Source organism: Mustelus asterias, chromosome 24, assembly GCF_964213995.1.
Source record: "Mustelus asterias chromosome 24, sMusAst1.hap1.1, whole genome shotgun sequence".
In the NCBI taxonomy this organism is placed as follows: Eukaryota; Metazoa; Chordata; class Chondrichthyes; order Carcharhiniformes; family Triakidae; genus Mustelus; species Mustelus asterias.
Genome location: NC_135824.1, coordinates 40516943 through 40541039, shown reverse-complemented (window position 1 = coordinate 40541039; position 24097 = coordinate 40516943). Strand labels below are relative to the sequence as shown.

General features: G+C 46.2%; 1 protein-coding gene across 1 annotated transcript in view; it reads right to left on the bottom strand.

Moving 5' to 3' along the window:
* LOC144511091 (mitochondrial adenyl nucleotide antiporter SLC25A23-like) overlaps positions 1-24097 on the bottom strand; it is a 119171-nt gene that overhangs the window by 82390 nt on the left and 12684 nt on the right. Inside the window, exons 2-3 of the mRNA XM_078241069.1 lie at positions 19285-19452; positions 15488-15637 (exon numbers count right to left, since the gene is read on the bottom strand). Of these exons, the coding sequence (XP_078097195.1) occupies positions 15488-15637; positions 19285-19452 (318 nt within the window). The remainder of the gene's footprint in view (positions 1-15487; positions 15638-19284; positions 19453-24097) is intronic.

Here is a 24097-nt window from a genome sequence, read left to right as displayed (position 1 = left end):
AGATGGAGTTTAACCCTGATAAATGTGAGGTGATTCATTTTGGTAGGACTAATTTAAATGTGGATTACAGGGTCAAAGGTAGGATTCTGAAGACTGTGGAGGAACAGAGAGATCTTGGGGTTCATATCCACAGATCTCTAAAGGTTGCCACTCAAGTGGATAGAGCTGTGAAGAAGGCCTATAGTGTGTTAGCTTTTATTGAGGCATGGTACATTGGGGAAACTATGCAGACGCTGCGACAACGGATGAATGAACACCGCTCGACAATCACCAGGCAAGACTGTTCTCTTCCTGTTGGGGAGCACTTCAGCGGTCACGGGCATTCGGCCTCTGATATTCGGGTAAGCGTTCTCCAAGGCGGCCTTCGCGACACACGACAGCGCAGAGTCGCTGAGCAGAAACTGATAGCCAAGTTCCGCACACACGCGGACGGCCTCAACCGGGATATTGGGTTCATGTCACACTATTTGTAACGCCCACAGTTGCGTGGACCTGCAGAGTCTCACTGGCTGTCTTGTCTGGAGACAATACACATCTTTTTGGCCTATCTTGATGCTCTCTCCACTCACATTGTTTTGTTTCTTAAAGACTTGATTAGTTGTCAGTATTCGCATTCCAACCATTATTCATGTAAATTGAGTCTGTGTCTTTATAAACTCTGTTTGTGAACAGAATTCCCACTCACCTGAAGAAGGGGCTTAGAGCTTCGAAAGCTTGTGTGGCTTTTGCTACCAAATAAACCTGTTGGACTTTAACCTGGTGTTGTTAAACTTCTTACTTAGCTTTTATTAACAGGGGGTTGGAGTTCAAGAGCCGTGGGGTTATGCTGCAACTGTACAGGACCTTGGTGAGACCACATTTGGAATATTGTGTGCAGTTCTGGTCACCTCACTATAAGAAGGATGTGGAAGCGCTGGAAAGAGTGCAGATGAGATTTACCAGGATGCTGCCTGGTTTGGAGGGTAGGTCTTATGAGGAAAGGTTGAGGGAGCTAGGGCTGTTCTCTCTGGAGCGGAGGAGGCTGAGGGGAGACTTAATAGAGGTTTATAATTTTGGCAGATCCAATGGGATGAAGCAGCAGTATAATATGAAGGGTACCATTCTTAGCAGTGTAGAGGATCAGAAGGACCTTGGGGTCCGGGTCCATAGGACTCTTAAATCGGCCTCGCAGGTGGAGGATGCGGTCAAGAAGGCGTACGGCGTACTGGCCTTCATTAATCGAGGGATTGAGTTTAGGAGTCGGGAGATAATGCTGCAGCTTTATAGGACCCTGGTTAGACCCCACTTGGAGTACTGCGCGCAGTTCTGGTCACCTCATTACAGGAAAGATGTTGAAGCCATTGAAAGGGTGCAGAGGAGATTTACAAGGATGTTGCCTGGATTGGGGGGCATGCCTTATGAGGATAGGTTGAGGGAGCTTGGTCTCTTCTCCCTGGAGAGACGAAGGATGAGAGGTGACCTGATAGAGGTTTACAAGATGTTGAGAGGTCTGGATAGGGTAGACTCTCAGAGGCTATTTCCAAGGGCTGAAATGGTTGCTACGAGAGGACACAGGTTTAAGGTGCTGGGGGGTAGGTACAGAGGAGATGTCAGGGGTAAGTTTTTCACTCAGAGGGTGGTGGGTGAGTGGAATCGGCTGACGTCGGTGGTGGTGGAGGCAAACTCGTTGGGGTCTTTTAAGAGACTTCTGGATGAGTACATGGGATTTAATGGGATTGAGGGCTATAGATAGGCCTAGAGGTGGGGATGTGATCGGCGCAACTTGTGGGCCGAAGGGCCTGTTTGTGCTGTGGCTTTCTATGTTCTATGTTCTATGTTCTATAAAATGATGAAGGGGATAGATAGAGTGAACGTTCAAAGACTCTTTCCTCGGGTGGATGGAGTTATTACAAGGGGGCATAACTATAGGGTTCGTGGTGGGAGATACAGGAAGGATATCAGAGGTAGGTTCTTTACGCAGAGAGTGGTTGGGGTGTGGAATGGACTGCCTGCAGTGATAGTGGAGTCAGACACTTTAGGAACATTTAAGCGGTTATTGGATAGGCACATGGAGCACACCAGGATGATAGGGAGTGGGATAGCTTGATCTTGGTTTCAGATAAAGCTCGGCACAACACCGTGGGCCGAAGGGCCTGTTCTGTGCTGTACTGTTCTATGTTCTATATTCTATTACAAGGTGAACAGCATGATGGGAATTAGACAGTAATAGACACACCAAATTATTTTGCGACAATGGAGTACAGATTGAGCAGTTCTCCTTATCAGCTTGAGTCAGGCAGCTGCATATTAATTAGGATTTTGGAATGTACAGGAGTGTGTTAGCTCATGGTTAACGAGGTATACAGTAAATGGCAAAATCCTTAAGGATATTGATGGGCAAAGGGATCTGGGTGTACAGGTATACAGGTCACTGGAAGTGGCAATGCAGGTAGCAAGGTAGTCAAGAAGGCATGCGGTATGCTTGCCTTCATTGGCCGGGGCATTGAGTTTAAAAATTGGCAAGTCATTTTGCAGCTTTATAGAACCTTCGTTCGACCGCATTTGGAATGTAGTGTTCACTTCTGATCCCCACACTACCAGAAGGATGTGGAGGCTTTGGAGAGGGTACAGAAAAGATTTACCAGGATGTTGCCTGGTAAGGAGGGCATTAGCTATGAGGAGAAGTTGGAGAAACTTGGTTTGTTCTCACTGGAACGACGGAGATTGAGGGGAGACCTGATAGAAGTCTACAAGATTATGAGAGGCATGGACAGAGTGGATACTCAGAAGCTTTTTCCCAGAGACAAGAGTCAATTAGTAGGGGGCACAGGTTTAAGGTGCGAGGGGCAAGGTTTAAAGGAGATGTACGAGGCAAGTCTTTTACACAGAGGGTGGTGGTTGCCCGGAACTCGCTGCCGGGGGAGGTAGTGGAAGCAGATACGATAGTGAGTTTTAAGGGGTGTCTTGACAAATGCATGAATAGAATGGGAATGGAGGGATATGGTCCCCGGAAGGGTAGGGGGTTTTAGTTAAGTCAGGCAGCATGGTCGGTGCAGGCTTGGAGGGCCGAAGGGCCTGTTCCTGTGCTGTAATTTTCTTTATTCTTTCTTTGTTCTTTGAGGTTGACACGGTTTCTCATGTTGATAATGAGAATGGACATCGGCACGGGAATGACTCCCCTTACCAATTAAAATTTGCAGGTGATAGCAATATCCTAGAATCTATCAGATTTACGTTGTTAGGTTTCCTAGTAATGAAGTAAGAACTTTCAGGTGCCAAAGGCTAATAAGCTCTTAATCCTGCTGACAGGTAGAGTGTTATTGGCTAAGGTAATAATGTATAATATTGTAATTGGACCCTCCAGTTTGGGTGACAAGCTGGGCGGGGAATTCACGTGTTCAGAAGAGTATATCAATCTCACACTTGTACTGTTAGGTCAGAAAGGGCAGCCAGTGTTGTTGACTATCTGTTCTCCTGATGCATGCATTCGCAATAAACTTCTTTTCGGGCTTTAAATACATGCTGTCTTTTGTGGTCTCTGTATTGGTTGAGTTCAGCTGAGGGACACCCCAGAAAATTGTTCTTACATGGGGCTAAAGGGATCAAGGAATATGGGGGGGAAGTGGGGATCAGGATATTGAATTTTATGATCATCCATGATCAAAATGAATGGTGGAGCAGGCTCAAAGGTCTGAATGGCCTCTTCCTGCTTTGAGTTTCTATGTTTCTATGATGAAGGAAGGGCTGTGGGTGTAGTTTATATGGACTTTAGAAAATGTCGTACATAGGAGACTGGTACAAAAAGCTAAAATCACATGGGATTCGGGGTGGGCTGGCTAGGTGGATACAGAATGGAAACCTGTAGTTAGCAGGGATCAGTGCTGGGACCTCTGTTATTTGTAGTATATGTAAGTGATCTGGAGGAAATGTGGGTGGTCTGATTAGTAAGTTTGCGCATGACACGAAGATTGGTGGAATTGATGTTAGTGCTGGGGATTGTCAGAGGATTTAACAGGATATAGTCAGATTGGAGACTTGGGCACAGAAATGGCAGATGGAGTTTAATTCAAACAAATGCGAGGTGATGCATTTTGGAGGATCAAATTTAGGTGTGAATTATACTGTAAATGGCAGAATCCTTAGGAACATTAACATACAGAGGGATCTGAGTGTGCAGGTCTACAGTTCCCTAAAAGTGGCAACACAGGTGGCCAAGGTGATTAAGAAGGCATTTGGCCTTCATCAGCCAGGGCACTGAGTACAGGAGTTGGGAAATCATGTTGCAGTTATATAAAAACCTGTTTAGGCCACATTTGAAGTATTGCATGCAGTTCTGGTCACCACACTGCCAGAAGGACGTGGAAGCTTTGGAGAGGGTGCAAAGAAGGTTCACCAGGATGTTGCCTGGTCTCAAGGGTGTTGGCTATGAGGAGAGGTTGAATAAACTAGCATTATTTTCACTGTAAAGACGGAGGCTGAGGGGAGGCCTGATAGAGGTCGACAAAATTATGAGAGGCACAGACAGGGTGGATATCAGAGGCTTTTTCCTGGGGTGGAATTTTCAATTACAAAGGGGCACAGGTTCAAGGTGAGAGGAGGAAAGTTTAAGGGAGATGTGTGGGGGAAGTTTTTCATGCAGAAAGTGCTGGGTGCCTGGAACACGCTGCCAGAGGAGGTGATGGAAGCAGGCACATAGCAACATTTAAGAGGCATCTGGATGGGTTCATGAATAGGGAGGGAATAGAGGGCTGCGGACCGAGTAAGGGAAGAAGATTTTTTTAAATTTAGTTACAGCATCATGTTCGGCACAGGTTTGGTAGGCTGAAGGGCCTGTTCCTGTGTTGTACTTTTCTTTGTTCTTTGTAAACAGTGAAGGGGAATACAATGATAGTGAACACTGTGATGATAGTGAGCGAACAGACCTACTGGTATCTACAAAAGAGGTTCAACCCCTAAGGCCGAAGAACTGCAGTCAGACTGACTACAGATAGAGAGAAGCTTTTGCAGCCAGATTGATCTGAAAGTTGAGAATGAGAAGATCGATTGTAGCACCCTGTATATAATTGTATACAGTGATAAACCCTTTGTTGTTTGTTAGCTTTGACAACTTCGAAAAAGGTCAGTGTGGAAGTGGGTGATTGGGTAAGGTGGGTCAGGGACTTAGTTGGGGGGTGGTGGTGTGTTGGGATGTTGGGAGATGGTTATGTGGTGGGTAGCCAGTTGGAGGGTCAGAGATTGGGGGTGCTTAATGAGGTAATTGGCATGTAGTCACGGGCTGGGTGGCAATCATGTATCAGGGGTCCAGTCAGGTATCAGGTCCAGTCAGGTATCAGGTGCAGTCAGGTATCAGGTCCAGTCAGGTATCAGGGGTCCAGTCAGGTATCAGGTGCAGTCAGGTATCAGGTGCAGTCAGGTATCAGGTCCAGTCAGGTATCAGGTCCAGTCAGGTATCAGGTGCAGTCAGGTATCAGGTCCAGTCAGGTATCAGGTGCAGTCAGGTATCAGGTGCAGTCAGGTATCAGGTCCAGTCAGGTATCAGGTCCAGTCAGGTATCAGGTCCAGTCAGGTATCAGGTCCAGTCAGGTATCAGGGGTCCAGTCAGGTATCAGGTGCAGTCAGGTATCAGGTGCAGTCAGGTATCAGGTCCAGTCAGGTATCAGGTCCAGTCAGGTATCAGGTGCAGTCAGGTATCAGGTCCAGTCAGGTATCAGGTGCAGTCAGGTATCAGGTGCAGTCAGGTATCAGGTCCAGTCAGGTATCAGGTGCAGTCAGGTATCAGGTGCAGTCAGGTATCAGGTCCAGTCAGGTATCAGGTGCAGTCAGGTATCAGGTGCAGTCAGGTATCAGGTGCAGTCAGGTATCAGGTCCAGTCAGGTATCAGGTGCAGTCAGGTATCAGGTCCAGTCAGGTATCAGGTGCAGTCAGGTATCAGGTGCAGTCAGGTATCAGGTCCAGTCAGGTATCAGGTGCAGTCAGGTATCAGGTGCAGTCAGGTATCAGGTGCAGTCAGGTATCAGGTGCAGTCAGGTAGCTGAAGGTGTTGTCAGAAGGTTAGGAGCCGTAGCGAGTGAGTGGGAGGGGGAGGATGATATTCACTGGGTCTGGGGATTTATGAGCAGGTAGTCACGTCGGGGGTAGTTGTGTGGTTTTGGGGTTGGGGGTAGACTGAGCTGGTCACAATGGGTAGTTGGGGGTCAGTAGTATAGTTTCCTCAGTGTTAGGAGTGGCTTTAATTCTGGTATGTGAGTCAATATCCTGTGAAGTTTCCCCCACAAACTCAGAGGCTCCTGGGAAATAGCAGAATTGTCCAACAGAATCTCAAACTTCCAAGGCAATTTTCACGAGTTCTACTGTTGGGACTTTGTGGAGTCCCCCATTGTATATGGTAGGGTACATCTGGGTGTGACCAGTATGATGATACTGTGCCATAAGAAATGTATTTTGTCATGTTTCTTCTAAGGGGTATGTTTAAAATTCAGCTCTGTTTTGCACAGTGCTAATTTGTCTGGGCAACAGGCAGCTCAAATGTTGAGGAGCAGGATAATGATTGATTTTAGCTAATAGTGTGTTTGTCTAACAGAGTTAACACATTGTGTTTATTTAGGTTTCCCTTGGGCTTTCAGAGTAGGGTTTTGATTAAGTTGATTTACAAGAGGAAGTCATTTGCTAATAGGATGATCTAAACTTGCAGGGAAATACGCTTTTATTTTATTTTTCTCTTTTATTTTAAGTCAGTTTTCTGTCTGGTTCTTTTAAGAAGCAAAAGCTATCTTTATCTCTCTCTCTGTAGGCTTCGGTTTGGGACTGTCAGAAGACAGGTGTCTATATGTCTCCCTTTCTTCAGAGGTGTTCAAAAGGCTCTAGGACTGTTAACAAGTGCAAGCATGTAAGCCTAGGGTTTGCTGATTTTGGAGAAGGACTTTAAGTCTGTAAGAGGAATAATACTTGAATTGGAACTCATAGTAATAGAGCTGTACCTTATAGAGTCATAGCAGTTTACAGCATGGAAACAGGCCCTTCAGTCCAACTTGTCCATGCCACCCTTTTTTTTAAACCCCTAAGCTAGTCCCAATTGCCCACATTTGGCCCATATCCCTCTATACCCATCTTACCCATATAACTGTCTAAATGCTTTTTAAAAGAGAAAATTTTACCCACCTCTACTACTACCTCTGGCAGCTTGTTCCAGACACTCACCACCCTGTGTGAAAAAATTGCCCCTCTGGACCCATTTGTATCTCTCCCCTCTCACCTTAAACTTGTGCCCTCTAGTTTTAGACACCCCTACCTTTGGGAAAAGATACTGACTATCTAGCTGATCTGTGCCCCTCATTATTTTATAGACCTCTATAAGATCACCCCTCATCCTTCTATGCTCCAGAGAAAAAAGTTCCAGTCTATTCAGCCTCTCCTTATAACTCAAACAATCAAGTCCCGGTAGCATCCTAGTAAATCTTTTCTGCACTCTTTCTAGTTTAATAATATCCTTTCTATAATAGGGTGACCAGAACTGTACACAGTATTCCAAGTGTGGCCTTACCAATGTCTTGTACAACTTCAACAAGACGTCCCAACTCCTGTATTCAATGTTTTGACCAATGAAACCAAGCATGCTGAATGCCTTCTTCACCACCCTGTCCACCTGTGACTCCACTTTCAAGGAGCTATGAACATGTACTCCTAGATCTCTTTGTTCTCCCCAATGCCCTACCATTAACTGAGTAAGGCCTGCCCTGGTTCAATCTACCAAAATGCATTACCTCACATTTATCTAAATTAAACACCATCTGTCATTCGTCAGCCCACTGGCCCAATTGATCAAGATCCCGTTGCAATCGGAGATAACTTTCTTCACTGTCCACTATGCCACCAATCTTGATGTAATCTGCAAACGTACTAACCATGCCTCCTATATTCTCATCCAAATCATGAATATAAATGTCAAATAACAGTGGACCCAGCACTGATCCCTGAGGCACACCGCTGGTCACAGGCCTCCAGTTTGAAAAACAACCCTCTACAACCACCCTCTGGCTTCTGTCAAGAAGCCAATTTTGTATCCATTTAGCTACCTCACCCCATGAGATTTAACCTTATGCAACAATCTACCATGTGGTACCTTGTCAAAGGCCTTGCTAAAGTTCATGTAGACAACATCAACTGCACTGCCCTCATCTACCTTCTTGTTTACCCCTTCAAAAAATTCAACCAAATTTGTGAGACATGATTTTCCACTCACAAAGCCATGCTGACTGTCCCTAATTGTCTCTAAATGCCTGTAGATCCTGTCTCTCAAAATACCTTACCCACCACAGATGTGAGGGACACTGGCCTGTAGTTCCCAGGCTTTTCCCTGCAGCCCTTTTTAAACAAAGGCACAGCATTTGCTTCCCTCCAATCTTCAGGCTCCTCACCCATGACTATCGATGATTCAAATATCTCTGCTAAGGGACCCGCAATTTCTCCCCTAGCCTCCCACAATGTCCGGGGATACACTTCATCAGGTCTCAGGGAGTCAATGATGATGCGCGACTTCCAGCACCTCTTTCTCTGTAATATGTACACCCCTCAAGACATCACTATTTATTTCCCCAAGTTCCCTAACATCCATGCTTTTCTCAACAGTAAATACTGATGAGAAATATTCATTTAGGAGCTCACCCATCTTTTGTGGACAAGCACAGAGATGACTTGTTGATCTTTAAGAGACCCTGCTCTCTCCCTTGTTACTCTTTTGCCTTTTATATATTTGTAGAAGCTCTTTGGATCCTTGTTTGCCTTATCTGCCAAAACAATCTCGTGTCCCCTTTTTGCAGTCCTGATTTCTCTTTTAACCCTACTCCTAATCCCCTACACTCTTCAAGGGATTCACTTGATCCCAGCTGCCTATGTATATTATGTGTCTCCTTCTTCTTCTTGACCAGGGGCTCAATATCCTGAGTCAACTAGGGTTCCCTACTTCTGCCAGCCTTGTTCTTTCCTCTAAGAGGAATGTGCTTACCCTGAACTCTGGTTAATACACTTTAGAAAGCCTCCCACTTATCAGATGTCCCTTTGCCTTCCACAAACTCCCCCAATTAAGTTTTGAAAGTTCCTGCCTGATACCATCAAAACTGGCCTTGCCCCAATTTAGAATTTTAACTTTTGGGCCAGACCTATCATTCTCCATAGTTATCTTAAAACCAATAGAATTATGGCCACTGGTCCCAAAGTGATTCCTCACTAACACTTCTGTCACCTGCCCTTCTTTATTTCCCAAGAGGAGGTCAAGTTTTGCCCCCTCTCTAGCCGGGCCATCCACATACTGAATGAGAAATTCCTCCTGAATACACTCAACAAATTTCTCTCCATCCAGCCCTCTGCTACTATGTTAGGAAAGTTAAAATCCCCTACTATCCCCTACTAATCCACCCTATTTTTCTTGGAGCTACCTGTAATCTCCTTACATATTCGCTCCTCAATTTCCCACTGACTATTTGGGGGCCTATCGTACAAACCTATCAAAGTGATTTCCCCCTTCTTATTTCTCAGTTCTACCCACATAGACTCAGTGGCCGAACCCTCGGATATATCCCCTCTCAGTACTCCTGAGATGTTTTCCCTAATCAGAAGTGCAACTCCCCCTCCTCTCTTCCCGCCTGTTCTATCTTTCCTATAGCATCTGTACCCTGGAACATTGAGCTGCCAGTTCTGTCCCTCTCTTAGTCATGTTTAAGTATTGTTCAATTGGTAAATGTTAAGCTAATTCATTTGTTATAATTAAACTGTATTGTTAAATAAAGTTTGTTTTATTACAAATGTCCTAATGTGTCAATAAAATCACAGCTGGAGTGAAACACCTTATCCTCACACCAATGGCAAAATAGCAAATAGTTCAGGTCTCATCTAAATTCATAATATGCCTTGGGGTTTCTGTTTTTGTACACGAACACCATCTGGACCATTGTATCATTGGGGATGTTTCCTCTCTGCAGACCTGATGATGGTGCGCTATTGCTATATATAGCCTTAGCACGGGCGGTACATGCAAATAATTTGTTGCAGATGGTCAAAGTGTTAGATTTGGTTGTGGGAGAGCACTTTGGAGATAGTGACCATAATTCCGCGTCTTTCATTATTGCAATGGAGAGGGATACGGCCATACGGCAGGGCAAGGTTTATAATTGGGGGAGAGGTAATTATCATAGAAATCATAGAAACCCTACAGTGCAGGAGGAGGCCATTCGGCCCATCGAGTCTGCACCGACCACAATCCCACCCAGGCCCTACCCCCACATATTTACCTGCTAATCCCTCTAACCTACGCATCTCAGGACTCTAAGGGGCAATTTTTAACCTGGCTAATCAACCTAACCCGCACATCTTTGGACTGTGGGAGGAAACCGGAGCACCCGGAGGAAACCCACGCAGACACGAGGAGAATGTGCAAACTCCACACAGACAGTGACCTGAGCCGGGAATCGAACCTGGGACCCTGGAGCTGTGAAGCAGCAGTGCTAACCACTGTGCTACCGTGCCGCCCACACCACTGTACTACCGTGCCGCCCACCATTCTTGCCTAATTGCATCATTATGATGCGATGAGGCAAGAATTAGGGAGCATAAGATGGGAACAGAAACTGTCAGGGAAAGGCACAAATGAAAAGTGGAGCTTGTTCAAGGAACAAATACTGAGTGTCCTTGATAGGCATGTCCCCGTCAGGCAGGGAGGAAATGGCCGAGTGAGGGAACCATGGTTCACAAAAGAGGTTGAATGTCTTGTCAAGAGGAAAAAGGAAACGTATGTAAGGATGAAAAAAGAAGGTTCAGTTGGGTCGCTTGAGGGTTACAAGGTAGCAAGGAATGAGCTAAAAAAAGGACTTAGGAGAGCTAGGAGGGGGCATGAGAAGTCCTTGGCGGGTCAGATCAAGGAAAACCCCAAGGCTTTTTACTCTTATATGAGAAATAAAAGAATGACCAGGGTGAGGTTAATGCCGGTCAAGGATAGTAGTGGGAACTTGTGCATGGAGTCAGAAGAGATAGGAGAGGTGATGAATGAATACTTTTCTTCAGTGTTCACCAAGGAGAGGGACCATGTTTTTAAGGATGAGAATAGGATACAGGCTGATAGAACATCTACCTCCTCCAGCCTGAGGGAAAGTGTATTAGCAATTTTGAAAAACCTGAGGATCGATAAGTCCCCTGGGCCAGATGGGCTATATCCTAGGATTCTTTGGGAGGCAAGGGATGAGATTGCAGAGCCTTTGGCTTTGATCTTTGGGTCCTCACTGTCCACGGGGATAGTGCCAGAGGACTGGAGAGTGGCAAATGTTGTTCCTCTGTTCAAGAAAGGAAATAGGAATGACCCTGGTAATTATAGGCCAGTTAGTCTTACTTCTGTGGTCGATAAGTTAATGGAAAAGGTCCTGAGGGATAGGATTTATGACCATTTGGAAAGATGCAGCTTAATCCGCGATAGTCAGCACGAATTTGTGAAAGGTAAGTCTTGCCTCACAAATTTGATTGAATTCTTTGAGGAGGTAACCAAGTGTGTAGATGAAGGTAGAGCAGTTGATGTCGTATACATGGATTTTAGTAAGGCGTTTGATAAGGTTCCCCATGGTCGGCTCATGAAGAAAGTAAGGAGGTGTGGGATAGAGGGAGATTTGGCCAATTGGATAAGTAACTGGCCATCTCACAGAAGACAGAGGGTGGTGGTGGATGGAAAATTTTCAGACCAGTTACCAGCTGTGTCCACAGGGATCAGTGCTGGGTCCTCTGCTATTTCTGATTTTTATAAATGACTTGGATGAGGGGGCTGAAGGGTGGATCAGTAAATTTGCTGATGACACCAAGATTGGTGGAGTAGTGGATGAGGTGGAGGGCTGTTGTAGGCTGCAAAGAGACATAGATAGGATGCAAAGCTGGGCTGAAAAATGGCAAATGGAGTTTAACCCTGACAAATGCGAGGTGATTCATTTTGGTAGGACTAATTTAAATGTGGATTACAGGGTCAAAAGTAGGGTTCTGAAGACTGTGGAGGAACAGAGAGATCTTGGGGTCCATATCCACAGATCTCTAAAGGTTGCCACTCAAGTGGATAGAGCTGTGAAGAAGGCCTATAGTGTGTTAGCTTTTATTAACAGGGGGTTGGAGTTTAAGGGCTGTGGGGTTATGCTGCAACTGTACAGGACCTTGGTGAGACCACATTTGGAATATTGTGTGCAGTTCTGGTCACCTCACTATAAGAAGGATGTGGAAGCGCTGGAAAGAGTGCAGAGGAGATTTACCAGGATGCTGCCTGGTTTGGAGGGTAGGTCTTATGAGGAAAGGTTGAGGGAGCTAGTGCTGTTCTCTCTGGAGCGGAGGAGGCTGAGGGGAGACTTAATAGAGGTTTATAAAATGATGAAGGGGATAGATAGAGTGAACGTTCAAAGACTATTTCCTCGGGTGGATGGAGCTATTACAAGGGGGCATAACTATAGGGTTCATGGTGGGAGATATAGGAAGGATATCAGAGGTAGGTTCTTTACTTCGAGAGTGGTTGGGGTGTGGAATGGACTGCCTGCAGTGATAGTGGAGTCAGACACTTTAGGAACATTTAAGCGGTTATTGGATAGGCACATGGAGCACACCAGGATGATAGGGAGTGGGATAGCTTGATCTTGGTTTCAGATAAAGCTCGGCACAACATCGTGGGCCAAAGGGCCTGTTCTGTGCTGTACTGTTCTATGAAGTTGAGTACAAAAATGAATGATCCCACGGTGGAAGACATAATGAGAGCCACCAAAACGTTGGCCAAACTAAAAATGCAGGAGTGTGTTTTGAGGTTCCCGTTTTTGGGTGATCTGAGGTACTTGAAACTCAGCATCGTATGCCAATTTGTGTGATGGGGTTTCAAGCACAGGAAGCTTTATATTTCTTTTGGGAGAAAATGGAAAATGTTGCCCCCTTGTGTGGGAAACAAAGAAAATAAGGAGAGTAGTAAAAAGCACATTGGCCATTGAGAAATTAAGTCTTGTAGAGGCAGTGGATACGGCCTTCTTCATATCCCAGCTATTAATGGAAATTTTGGGGTTAGGGGATTCAGGTAAAATACCCATTGAGTGTCACATTGACAATAAATCCCTTTGGGAGAATGTGCACTCCACAAAAAGTATAAATGAGAAGATTGAGGATCGACACAGCCAAAGGAGAAATATCAAAAATTAAATGGGTCAGTAGTAGCCATCAGTTATCCGATTGTTTTACTAAGAAAAGGGCTAGTTCGAAGAAACTTTTGGACATTATTAAGAAAGGGTATATCTATCTGTGAATGTATGTTTTTTTTCAAGAAATGTATTTTTCATCAAAATATTTTTTTTCTCCAAGGAACGGGAGACTTAGGAATGGGTTAACAGACCTTCCAATTAAATCCTAATTTGATGTCAAATATTCAGTAGAAGTCACTGTAAAGGGGCTTCAGGTGGCACTGGGTGTTGAAGGAGAATTGTATGTGGAGTTGGATCACAGAAATAAAGGTAGTTTATGAAGAAGCTGGACTCCTGATTCCTTTACTGAACTGCAACTGGAGGCTCAAACAATCGTATGTCTGTAAGAGAAATGTTGCTTATGTGGAACTGCCTCACAGCGCCAGGGACCTGGGCTTGATTTCTGGCTTGGGTCACTGTCTGGGTGGAGTCTGCATATTCTCCGTGTGTCTGCGTGGGTTTCCTCTGGGTGCTCCAGTTTCCTCCCACAATCTGAAAGATTGCATTGGCCATGCTAAATTTTCCCTCAGTGTACCCGCACAGGTGCTGGAGTGTGGCAACTAGGAGATTTTCACAATAACTTCATTGCAGTATTCATGTAAAGCCTACTTGTAACACAAAGAGATGAAACACGAGGGATAAAATCGCTGGGCCTCTGACGCAAATCTTTGTCTCGTCACTGGACACAGGTGAGGTCCCAGAGGATTGGAGGATAGCTAATGTGGTCCCATTATTTAAGAAGGGTAGGAAGGATAACCCGGGAAATTATAGGCTGGTGAGCTTGACGTCCGTGGTAGGGAAGTTGTTGGAGAGGATTCTTAGAGATAGGATGTATGCGCATTGAGAAAGGAATAAACTCATTAACGATAGTCAGCATGGTTTTGAGAGAGGGAGGTCATACCTCACTAACCTGGTGGAGTTTTTTGAAGAAGTGACTAGAATGGTTGACGAGGGAAGGGCCGTGGATGTCATCTATATGGACTTCAGTAAAGCGTTTGACAAAGTCCCTCATGGTAGGTTGGTGCAAAAGGTTGGATCTCATGGGATAAAGGGGGAGGTGGCTAGATGGGTGGAGAACTGGCTTGGTCACAGAAGACAGAGGGTGGTAGTGGAAGTGTCTTTTTCTGGCTGGATGCCTGTGACTAGTGGTGTTCCGCAGGGCTCCGTATTGGGACCTCTGCTTTGTGATTTATACAAACAAACTGGAAGAAGGTGTAACTGGGGGTGATCAGTAAGTTTGCGGACGACACGAAAATGGCTGGACTTGCAGATAATGAGGAACATTGTCAGAGGGTACAGAAGGATATAGATAGGCTGGAAATTTGGGCAAAGAAATGGCAGATGGAGTTCAATCCAGATAAATGCGAAGTGATGCATTTTGGTAGAACTAACGTAGGGGGGAGCTATACGATAAATGGCAGAACCATAAAGGGTGTAGATACGCAGAGGGACCTGGGTGTGCAAGTCCATAGATCCTTGAAGGTGACGTCACAGGTGGAGAAGGTAGTGAATAAGGCATATGGCATGCTTGCCTTTATAGGACGGGGCATAGAGTATAAAAGTTGGGGTCTGATGTTGCAGTTGTATAGAACGTTGGTTCGGCCGCATTTGGAATACTGTGCCAAGTTCTGGTCGCCACACTACCAGAAGGAAGTGGAGGCTTTAGAGAGAGTACAGAGGAGGTTTATCAGGATGTTGCCTGGTATGGAAGGGCTTAGTTATGAGGAGAGATTGGGTAAACTGGGGTTGTTCTCACTGGAAAGACGGAGGATGAGGGGTGACCTAATAGAGGTGTATAAAATTATGAAAGGCATAGATAGGGTGAACGGTGGGAAGCTTTTCCCCAGGTCGGTGGTGACGTTCACGAGGGGTCATAGGTTCAAGGTGAGGGGGGGGAAGGTTTAACATGGATATCAGAAGGACGTATTTTACGCAGAAGGTGGTGGGGGCCTGGAATGCGCTGCCGGGCAAGGTGGTGGAGGCGGACACACTGGGAATGTTTAAGACTTATCTAGATAGCCACATGAACGGAGTGGGAATGGAGGGATACAAAAGAATGGTCTAGTTTGGACCAGGGAACGGCGCGGGCTTGGAGGGCCGAAGGGCCTGTTCCTGTGCTGTATTGTTCTTTGTTCTTTGTTCAATAAAATAAACTTTAAACACAGATGCACTAAATTCAAATATTCATTGTTACGTATTCAGTGTTATGATAGGGAGGCAGTGAGGTCAGGGAAGAGTTTCAAAAAGAGATATTGCTGAAATTTCACAGGGTCAATTACCTGGTCATAAGCCAGAAACTTGATGCCAGTCTCTGGTGCTATTTTTGCCACATTCATTCCATTACCTCTCCAGAGGGAGAGATAGCCACCTTCTTCCACCATTGCTCTCCAGCCGCCCAACAAACTCAGGTGCCGTTTGGCAGCATACACCTAAAGCACAGAATAACAGAATATTTTACATTAAAGACTCTTCTGCGTGTCATTTAATCCTCTTTGACCTTGGATTTGCACCTTTTGGTATAAGGAGGTAGCTGTTTGAAGTGGGGTTCTGTATGCAGTGTTGTAATGCTGTATTAAATGTTACATGGCAATGTGAAGTGGTGCTGTCAGGCATTGTTGTAATGCGCTGTGGTGTTGTAATGCAGGGTGAAAGTGAACCACTGAATTGTTATGGTGCAGAAGGAGGCCATTCAGCCCATTGGGTCTACACCGGCTCTCCAAATGAGTATCATGATTTAGTGCCAGCACCCTGCATCCATGCACATTGTTTCTATTCAAATAATCATCTAATGCCCTCTTGAATACCCTGATCGAGCCTACCTCCCCCACACTTGATTCCATTTGATTCCAGACCCGGATGGCTTGATGTGTAAAAAACTTTCCTCGCATCACATGAGCTTCTTTTGCAAATCACTTGAAATCTGTGCTCTCTCGTTCTTGATCCTTTAATGAGCGGGAACAGTTTCTCCTTATCAACCCTGTCCAGCCCCCTCATGATTTTGAACATCTCTATCAAATGTCCTCTTAGCCTTCCTCTGTCCCAGGAGAACAGTCCCAACCTCTCCAATCTGTCCTCATAACTGATGTTTCTCATCCTTGGAACCATTCTTGTAAACCTCTTCTGCGCTCTCTCCAATGCATTCTCATCCTTCCTCTAGTGTGGCGCCCAGAACTGTACAAAATATTGCAGCTGAAGTCTAACTGGAGTCTTGTATAAATTCAGCACAACCTCCTTGCTATTGTACTCTATGCCCCTATTAATAAAGCCCAGGATACTATACACTTTATTAATTGCTCTCTCCACCTGCCCTTCCACCTTCAATGATCTATGCACATATACACCAAGGGGCCTCTGCTCTTGAACCCCTTAAGAATTCTACCCCTTCTTTTATATTGTCTCTCCAGGTTCTTCCAACCAAAATTCATCACCTCACACTTCTCCACATTGAACTTCATCTGCCACCTTCCTGCCCATTCCACCAACTTATCCTTTTGAAGTTCTACACTGTCCTCAGTTTATAATACTTCCCAGTTTTGTGTCCTCTGCAAATTTTGAAATTGACCCAGTCCAAAGATATGTAAATGAGGTGGATTAGCCATGGTAAATGTGCAGGGTTGCGGGATAGGGCAGGGGAGTGGACATGGGCAAGATGCTCTTCTGGAGAGTGAATGTGGACTCAATGGTGGCCTCTGTTTGTACTGTAGGGATTCTATGGTTTTAATCTCTTTTGAACAAGGGTGAAATGTTCTCAATTCTCGAGCCTTCAGCACCTCCCCTGAGTCTAGACAAGGCTGGAAGATTCTGGCCAGCAACCCTGTGTTTCCACTCTCTCTTCCTTCAATATCCATGGATGCATCTCATCTGGCCCTGATGCCTTGTCAAATTTCAGTACCGACCGTCTATTCAACATTGAATCATAGAAACCTACTGTGCAGAAGGAGGCCATTCAGCCCATCAAGTCTGCACCGACCACAATCCCATCCAGGCCCCATTCCCATAACCCCATGCATTTACCCCAGTTAGTCCCCTGACACTAAGGGGCAATTTAGCATGGCCAATCCACCTAACGCGCACATCTTTGGACTGTGGGAGGAAACCGGAGCACCCGGAGGAAACTCACACAGACACAGAATGTGCAAACTCCACACAGACCGTGACCCAAGCCGGGAATCGAACCCGGGTCCCCGGCGCTGTGAGGCAGCAGTGCTAACCACTGTGCCACCTTGCTGCCTTATTAACCTTGAGCCCTTCTGATGACAGAGTTTCCTCATCTGTAATATAGCCTGGGTAGCATCTACCTCAGTAAGAAGTCTCACAACACCAGGTTAAAGTGCAACAGGTTTATTTGGCAGCGCAAGCTTTTGGAGTCTCGCTCCTTCTTCAGGTGAGTGAGGAGTTGTGTTCACAAACAGGGCATATACAGACACAAATTCAATTTACAAGATAACGGTTGGAATGCGAGTCTTTACAGGTAATCAAGTCTTAAAGGTACAGAAAATGTGAGTGGAGAGAGGACCAAGCACAGGTTAAAGATGTCATCGATGAAGACGAACATCTCGCCAAGGCCATCCCCACACCCGCACCTCTTTCCTTCAAACAACCGCACAACCTCAAACAGACCATTGTCCGCAGCAAACTACCCAGCCTTCAGGAGAACAGTGACCATGACACCACACAACCCTGCCACAGCAGAGACGTGCCGGATCATTGACACGGATGCCATCATCTCACGTGAGAACACCATCTACCAGGTACACGGTACATACTCTTGCGACTCGGCCAACGTGGTCTACCTGATACGCTGCAGGAAAGGATGTCCCGAGGCATGATACATTGGGGAAACCATGCAGACGCTACGACAACGGATGAATGAACAGCGCTCGACAATCACCAGGCAAGACTGTTCTCCTCCTGTGGGGGAACACTTCAGTGGTCACGGGCATTTGGCCTCAGATCTTCGGGTAAGCGTTCTCCAAGGCGGCCTTCACGACACACAACCTGACTTGGGGGGTGGGGGGTGGGTGCGGTGAAGGGGCAGAGAATCCAACTGGAGTCCAAAAAAAGCTTTTAAAACGGTGGGATTTCCCATTCAGATCGTCCCCACCAATGACATTACCAGGGTTCCCTCCACAAAAAGTTGGAACACCATTAGCATCCACATAGTGGATCCTCCAACTTTATCAACTCCCACATCAGGATTTCCCCCACATCAGTGTGGCGACACTCACAGCGTGACGCTCACCCTGAAACACCAAAGCTTCCTTGAGATAGGCTGCTTGGCCTCTGAAGGTTTATTTCTGTGAGTTGTGGGTCGAATTTAACGCTCCCCCCCCCGCACCCCCCCCTCTCCCCCCCACCCCCCCCCCCTTCCCCCCAGTGGGTTTGAAGGTGAATAAAGTTCAGCGTAAGGAAAAAGGGACTTCCCACTGGGCTTTCGCCTGTTCGTACCTGAATACATTTTTATAGTGGGACAGGCGAGCCTCGGCTGGCCATCCCGCCCTTACCCCGGTTCTGGCCCTGAGTTGACCAATAAATGACCAACAAAAGGCCCTTTCCACCCAACCTCAATTATGAGCTAGCAAGGAGGAGGTTCAGGGAAGGGGAATGCCCAAAGAGGATTCAGCCCAACCCTCAGGGAGGAAGCAGAGGGGCTGGGGGCACCTCCGTCACTGGCCTCCTTTCAACATTGCTGCTCCAACAAGGTCTGATTCCTGCAGGCGCCCCCTCACCTTCCCCACCCCTCACACACCGGTCCCGCCCTCCACTAAATGCCCTCTACCCACAGCCCGGGCTTCATCTCCCAGCCCTGCAGATTTCCACATGAACGCGGTCCCATACTTCTGAGACTGAGACCCCGGGGGTCTGCAACAAGACCCTGTTCAATATTGCACCTTCATCTGCTGCTGGGACCCAAACTCCCTGAAACATGACTCCCATCTGACTGAGGGCCCAAAGCTCCATGTCCAGCCAATGAAGGCTTTTTGGAGCATTAATACAACAGGGGATGTTGGGCACTGACTTTTCAGGCAGTGGGAAGGCCATTAGTTCCTGGTTCCCACCACTTTCCATGTTTTACCTGGATGTAGATTTTGAGTCTGTCAAGAGGGGCAGTCGAGGTGCGTGAAACGGCTCCAGCCATCCCTCCTGCAAGTAACTGCTTCCACCAGGTTGTAACGTATGGCTCAGTAACAGGGGGTTCAGCAATAAATATTCCTCCAAATATCCCAGAGTCCAAGGGTTGATGCTGTAAGCAAACACATAACAGAGAAAGGTTCTTGTAATCTCCAAACTCGCTTCTCTATTTGCATTCCATTGAGGAGCATGGAGGCCACTATTAACCTTTAAACTCCAGGTACCACCTCATTGATAAACAACTGGAGGGGATGGAGTTCCATCAAGAACCTCTTAGATAATGACTACCTCTCATAACAACTTGTGACACCTGTTCCTTGCCACTTCCAGTCCTTTTATATCTCAGTGCTTTGCTCAGGGACAACTGAGGTCAAAGGGCAACTTACTCAGTCTTCAGAAGGGAGCGAAGTTTGGGATTTAGTCATTCAGCTCCTGCAGTCTCCATTTCCTCACCCCAATGCCGACAACACAAACCTCCTGCATGGCCGTGCAACTGATAATATTCAAATTGCTTTCCCCTCCCTCCCCCTCCCCTAAACTCCCCACTCTCTTTCCCTACAAACCCCTCTCCCTCCCCACACACACTCTACCCAAACTCATTTCCCATGCTTCCCGATTTCTGCCCACACCCCCAATTCTCTCCACACACAGCCCATCCCACTCGAGCCCAGAAATTTGGCCAAAGCCCAGCTTACTGCTCTTGAGCCATTGATATCTTGCCCTTTCTGGGCTCCCAAGTGGCTATAGCCCTCACCTTTCTGCCCATTTATTATTTATGTCCTTATGGAAGACATTTGGATTGTCTTTGAAATTAGCTGCTAATCTCTTCTCAATCTCTCTCCTTGTCTCTGATTTCCTTTTCACTTTTCCTCAGAATGTTTTATATTCAGCCTGGTTCTTGCTTGTGTTATCGGTCTGATGTCTGAGATAGATACACTCTTTCTTCTTCTTGTTAATCTCTCTTGTTATTTAAGGAGCTCTGAATTCTCTTTGTCCAATCTTTCCCTCTGTGCTACCTGAACCTTTTGGAAGGTAACCCATTCTTTCATCTCAATTTTACTTACCAACCTTCAAATCAAATTTAGTTGGGACAGATCTGTTTTTGTCCCACTGAAATTCGCTCATTTTCAATGAGCACAGTCACTAACCTAAACTGATATAATCCTCTGATTACTTTTCCAAAAGTTTCCCTTACTGGATGTCCAAAACCTCAGAAGCAGACTCTGCAGATGGATCTGATGAGAAGCCAGGACAGGCAGAGAGTGCGAGCCAGGAAGCAACCTTCAGGGAGGCAGGGACACCAGGGAGACATTGATCCTAACTCCTTCAACTCAGCTACCAGGCCAGCCTTCCAGAGTTGAACTGTATTCTCTGTTCCCAAAATTTCCTGACAGGATGTACATGGAGTGATATCCCTTCCTATTGATAAAGGGGACTTGCTGACCTGTTGGAGCCCTGATGGCCACATGGGTGCAGTCAATGGCACCCTGGATTCAGGGGAACCCATAAATCACTGCAAAGCCTTTGGTGAAATCTATTTTGTGCGGTCAATCCCTGATGGATAAATGTGAGGACCCATCTGAACAATGACATAATTGACGCAGCTATGGACAGCTGATTAGGACACTCCATCCAAATTCCCCACTGACTCCTGGAATGATCCAGATGCATGAAATATTTGAAATTGACCTAAGGTGTGTTTATAGCATTATAAATTGATATAGCACAGCAAGAGGCCCTTCAGCCCACTGTGTCTGCGCCGGCCATCAAGCATCTATCCTAATCCCATTTTCCAGCACTTGGCCTGTAGCCTTGTATGCTATGGCATTTGAAGTGTTCATCTAAATGCTTCTTAAATGTTGTCAGGGTTTCTGCCTCTACCACCCTGTCAGGCAGTGAGTTCCAGATTCATGCCACCCTCTGGGTGAAAACGTTTTTCCTCAATTTTCCTCTAAATAAGACCATAACCATAAGACATAGGAGCAGAATTAGGCCACTCGGCCCATCGAGTCTGCTCCGCCATTCAGTCATGGCTGATATTTTTCTCATCCCCATTCTCCTGCTTTTTCCCCATAACCCCTGATCCCCTTATTAATTAAGAACCTATCTATCTCTGTCTTAAAGACACTTAATGACCTGGCCTCCACAGCCATCTGCGGCAAAGAGTTCCACAGATTCACCACTCTCTGGCTGAAGAAATTCCTTCTCATCTCTGTTTTAAAGGATCGTCCCTTTAGCCTGAGGTTGTGCCCTCTGGTTCTAGTTTTTCCTACTAGTGGAAACATCCTCTCCACGTCCACTCTATCCAGGCCTCGCAGTATCCTGCAAGTTTCAATAAGATCCCCCTTATCCTTCTAAATTCCAACGAGTACAGACCCAGAGTCCTCAACCATTCCTCATATGACAAGCTCTTCATTCCAGGGATCATTCTTGTGAACCTCCTCTGGACCCTTTCCAAGGCCAGCACATCCTTCCTTAGATATGGGGCCCAAAACTGCTCACAATACTCCAAATGGGGTCTGACCAGAGCCTTATACAGCCTCAGAAGTACATCCCTGCTCTTGTATTCTAGTCCCTCTTGACATGAATGCTAACATTGCATGTGTCTTCCTAACTGCCAACTGAACCTGCACATTAACCTTAAGAGAATCCTGAACAAGGACTCCCAAGTCCCTTTGTGCTTCTGATTTTCTAAGCATTTCCCCAGTTAGAAAATAGTCTATCCCTCCATTCCTCCTTCCAAAGTGCATAACCTCACACTTTTCCACATTGTATTCCATCTGCCACTTTGCCCACTCTCCTAACCTGTCCAAGTCCTTCTGCAGCCCCCCTGCTTCCTCAATACTACCTGTCCCTCTACATATCTTTGTTAAATCTCCTGCCCTTTATCATAAATCAATGCCCCCTGGTTATTGACCCTCTACTAAGGAGCAAAGTTTCTTCCTGTCTACTCTATCTATGTCCTTCATAATTTTGTACCCCTCAGTCAGGTCCCCACTCAGTTTTCTCTGCCCTAACCAGCCTCTCTTAGTAGCTGAAACGCTCTGGCCCAGGTCACATCCTGGTGAATCTCCTCTGCACCCTCTCTAGTGCAATCACATCCTTCCTATAGTGTAAAGAGATTAGTGGAAACAAGGCATTCAGGAACCTCCCAACATATTTCCATTGATGTACAGGGACAGATAAGCACAAGGATCCAGATATCACTCAGCAACCAGGTAACACCAATTTACCACGTTGACTGCATGACAATGAGATGCTACAGGTTAATCAGGTCACACAATTCCCAAAAAAGGACTAAAGTGTTTAACATAGAATGGACGGCACGGAGACAGGCCCTTCGGCCCAAACTGGTCCATGCCGACCAAAAAGCCCATCTAAGCTAACCTCATTTGCCTGCATTTGGCCCTTTATCCCTCTAAACCTTTCCTATCCATGTATCTGTCCAAATGTTTTTTAAATGTTGTCAATGTCGCTGCCTCAACCACTTCCTCCAGCAGCTCATTCCACGTACGTCACTGGACGCAGGTGAGGTCCCAGAGGATTGGAGGATAGCTAATGTGGTCCCGTTATTTAAGAAGGGTAGGAAGGATAACCCGGGTAATTACAGGCCGGTGAGCTTGACGTCCGTGGTGGGGAAGTTGTCGGAGAAGATTCTTAGAGATAGGATGTATACGCATTTAGAAAGGAATAAACTCATTAACGATAGTCAGTATGGTTTTGTGAGAGGGAGGTCATGCCTCACTAACCTGGTGGAGTTTTTTGAAGAAGTGACTAGAATGGTTGACGAAGGAAGGGCCGTGGATGTTGTCTATATGGACTTTAGTAAAGCGTTTGACAAAGTCCCTCATGGTAGGCTAGTGAAAAAGGTTGGATCTCATGGGATAAAGGGGGAGGTGGCTAGATGGGTGGAGAACTGGCTTGGTCATAGAAGACAGAGGGTGGTAGTGGAAGGGTCTTTTTCCGGCTGGAGGCCTGTGACTAGTGGTGTTCCGCAGGGCTCTGTATTGGGACCTCTGCTGTTTGTGATTTATATAAATGATCTGGAAGAAGGAGTAACTGGGGTGATCAGTAAGTTTGCGGACGACACAAAACTGGCAGGACTTGCAGATAGTGAGGAACATTGTCAGAGGCTACAGAAGGATATAGATAGGCTGGAAATTTGGGCAAAGAAATGGCAGATGGAGTTCAATCCTGATAAATGCGAAGTGATGCATTTTGGTGGGAATAATGTAGGGAGGAGCTACACGATAAATGGAAGAATCATAAAGGGTGTGGAGACGCAGAGGGACCTGGGTGTGCAAGTCCACAGATCTTTGAAGGTGACGTCACAGGTGGAGAAGGTGGTGAAGAAGGCATATGGCATGCTTGCCTTTATAGGACGGGGCATAGAGTATAAAAGTTGGGGTCTGATGTTGCAGATGTATAGAACGTTGGTTCGGCCGCATTTGGAATACTGCATCCAGTTCTGGTCGCCACACTACCAGAAGGACGTGGAGGCTTTGGAGAGAGTACAGAGGAGGTTTACCAGGATGTTGCCTGGTATGGAGGGGCTTGGTTATGAGGAGAGATTGGGGAAACTGGGGTTGTTCTCCTTGGAAAGACGGAGGATGAGGGGAGACTTAATAGAGGTGTATAAAATTATGAAAGGCATAGATAGGGTGAACGGTGGGAAGCTTTTCCCCGGGTCGGTGGTGACGTTCACGAGGGGTCATAGGTTCAAGGTGAAGGGGGGGAGGTTTAACACAGATATCAGA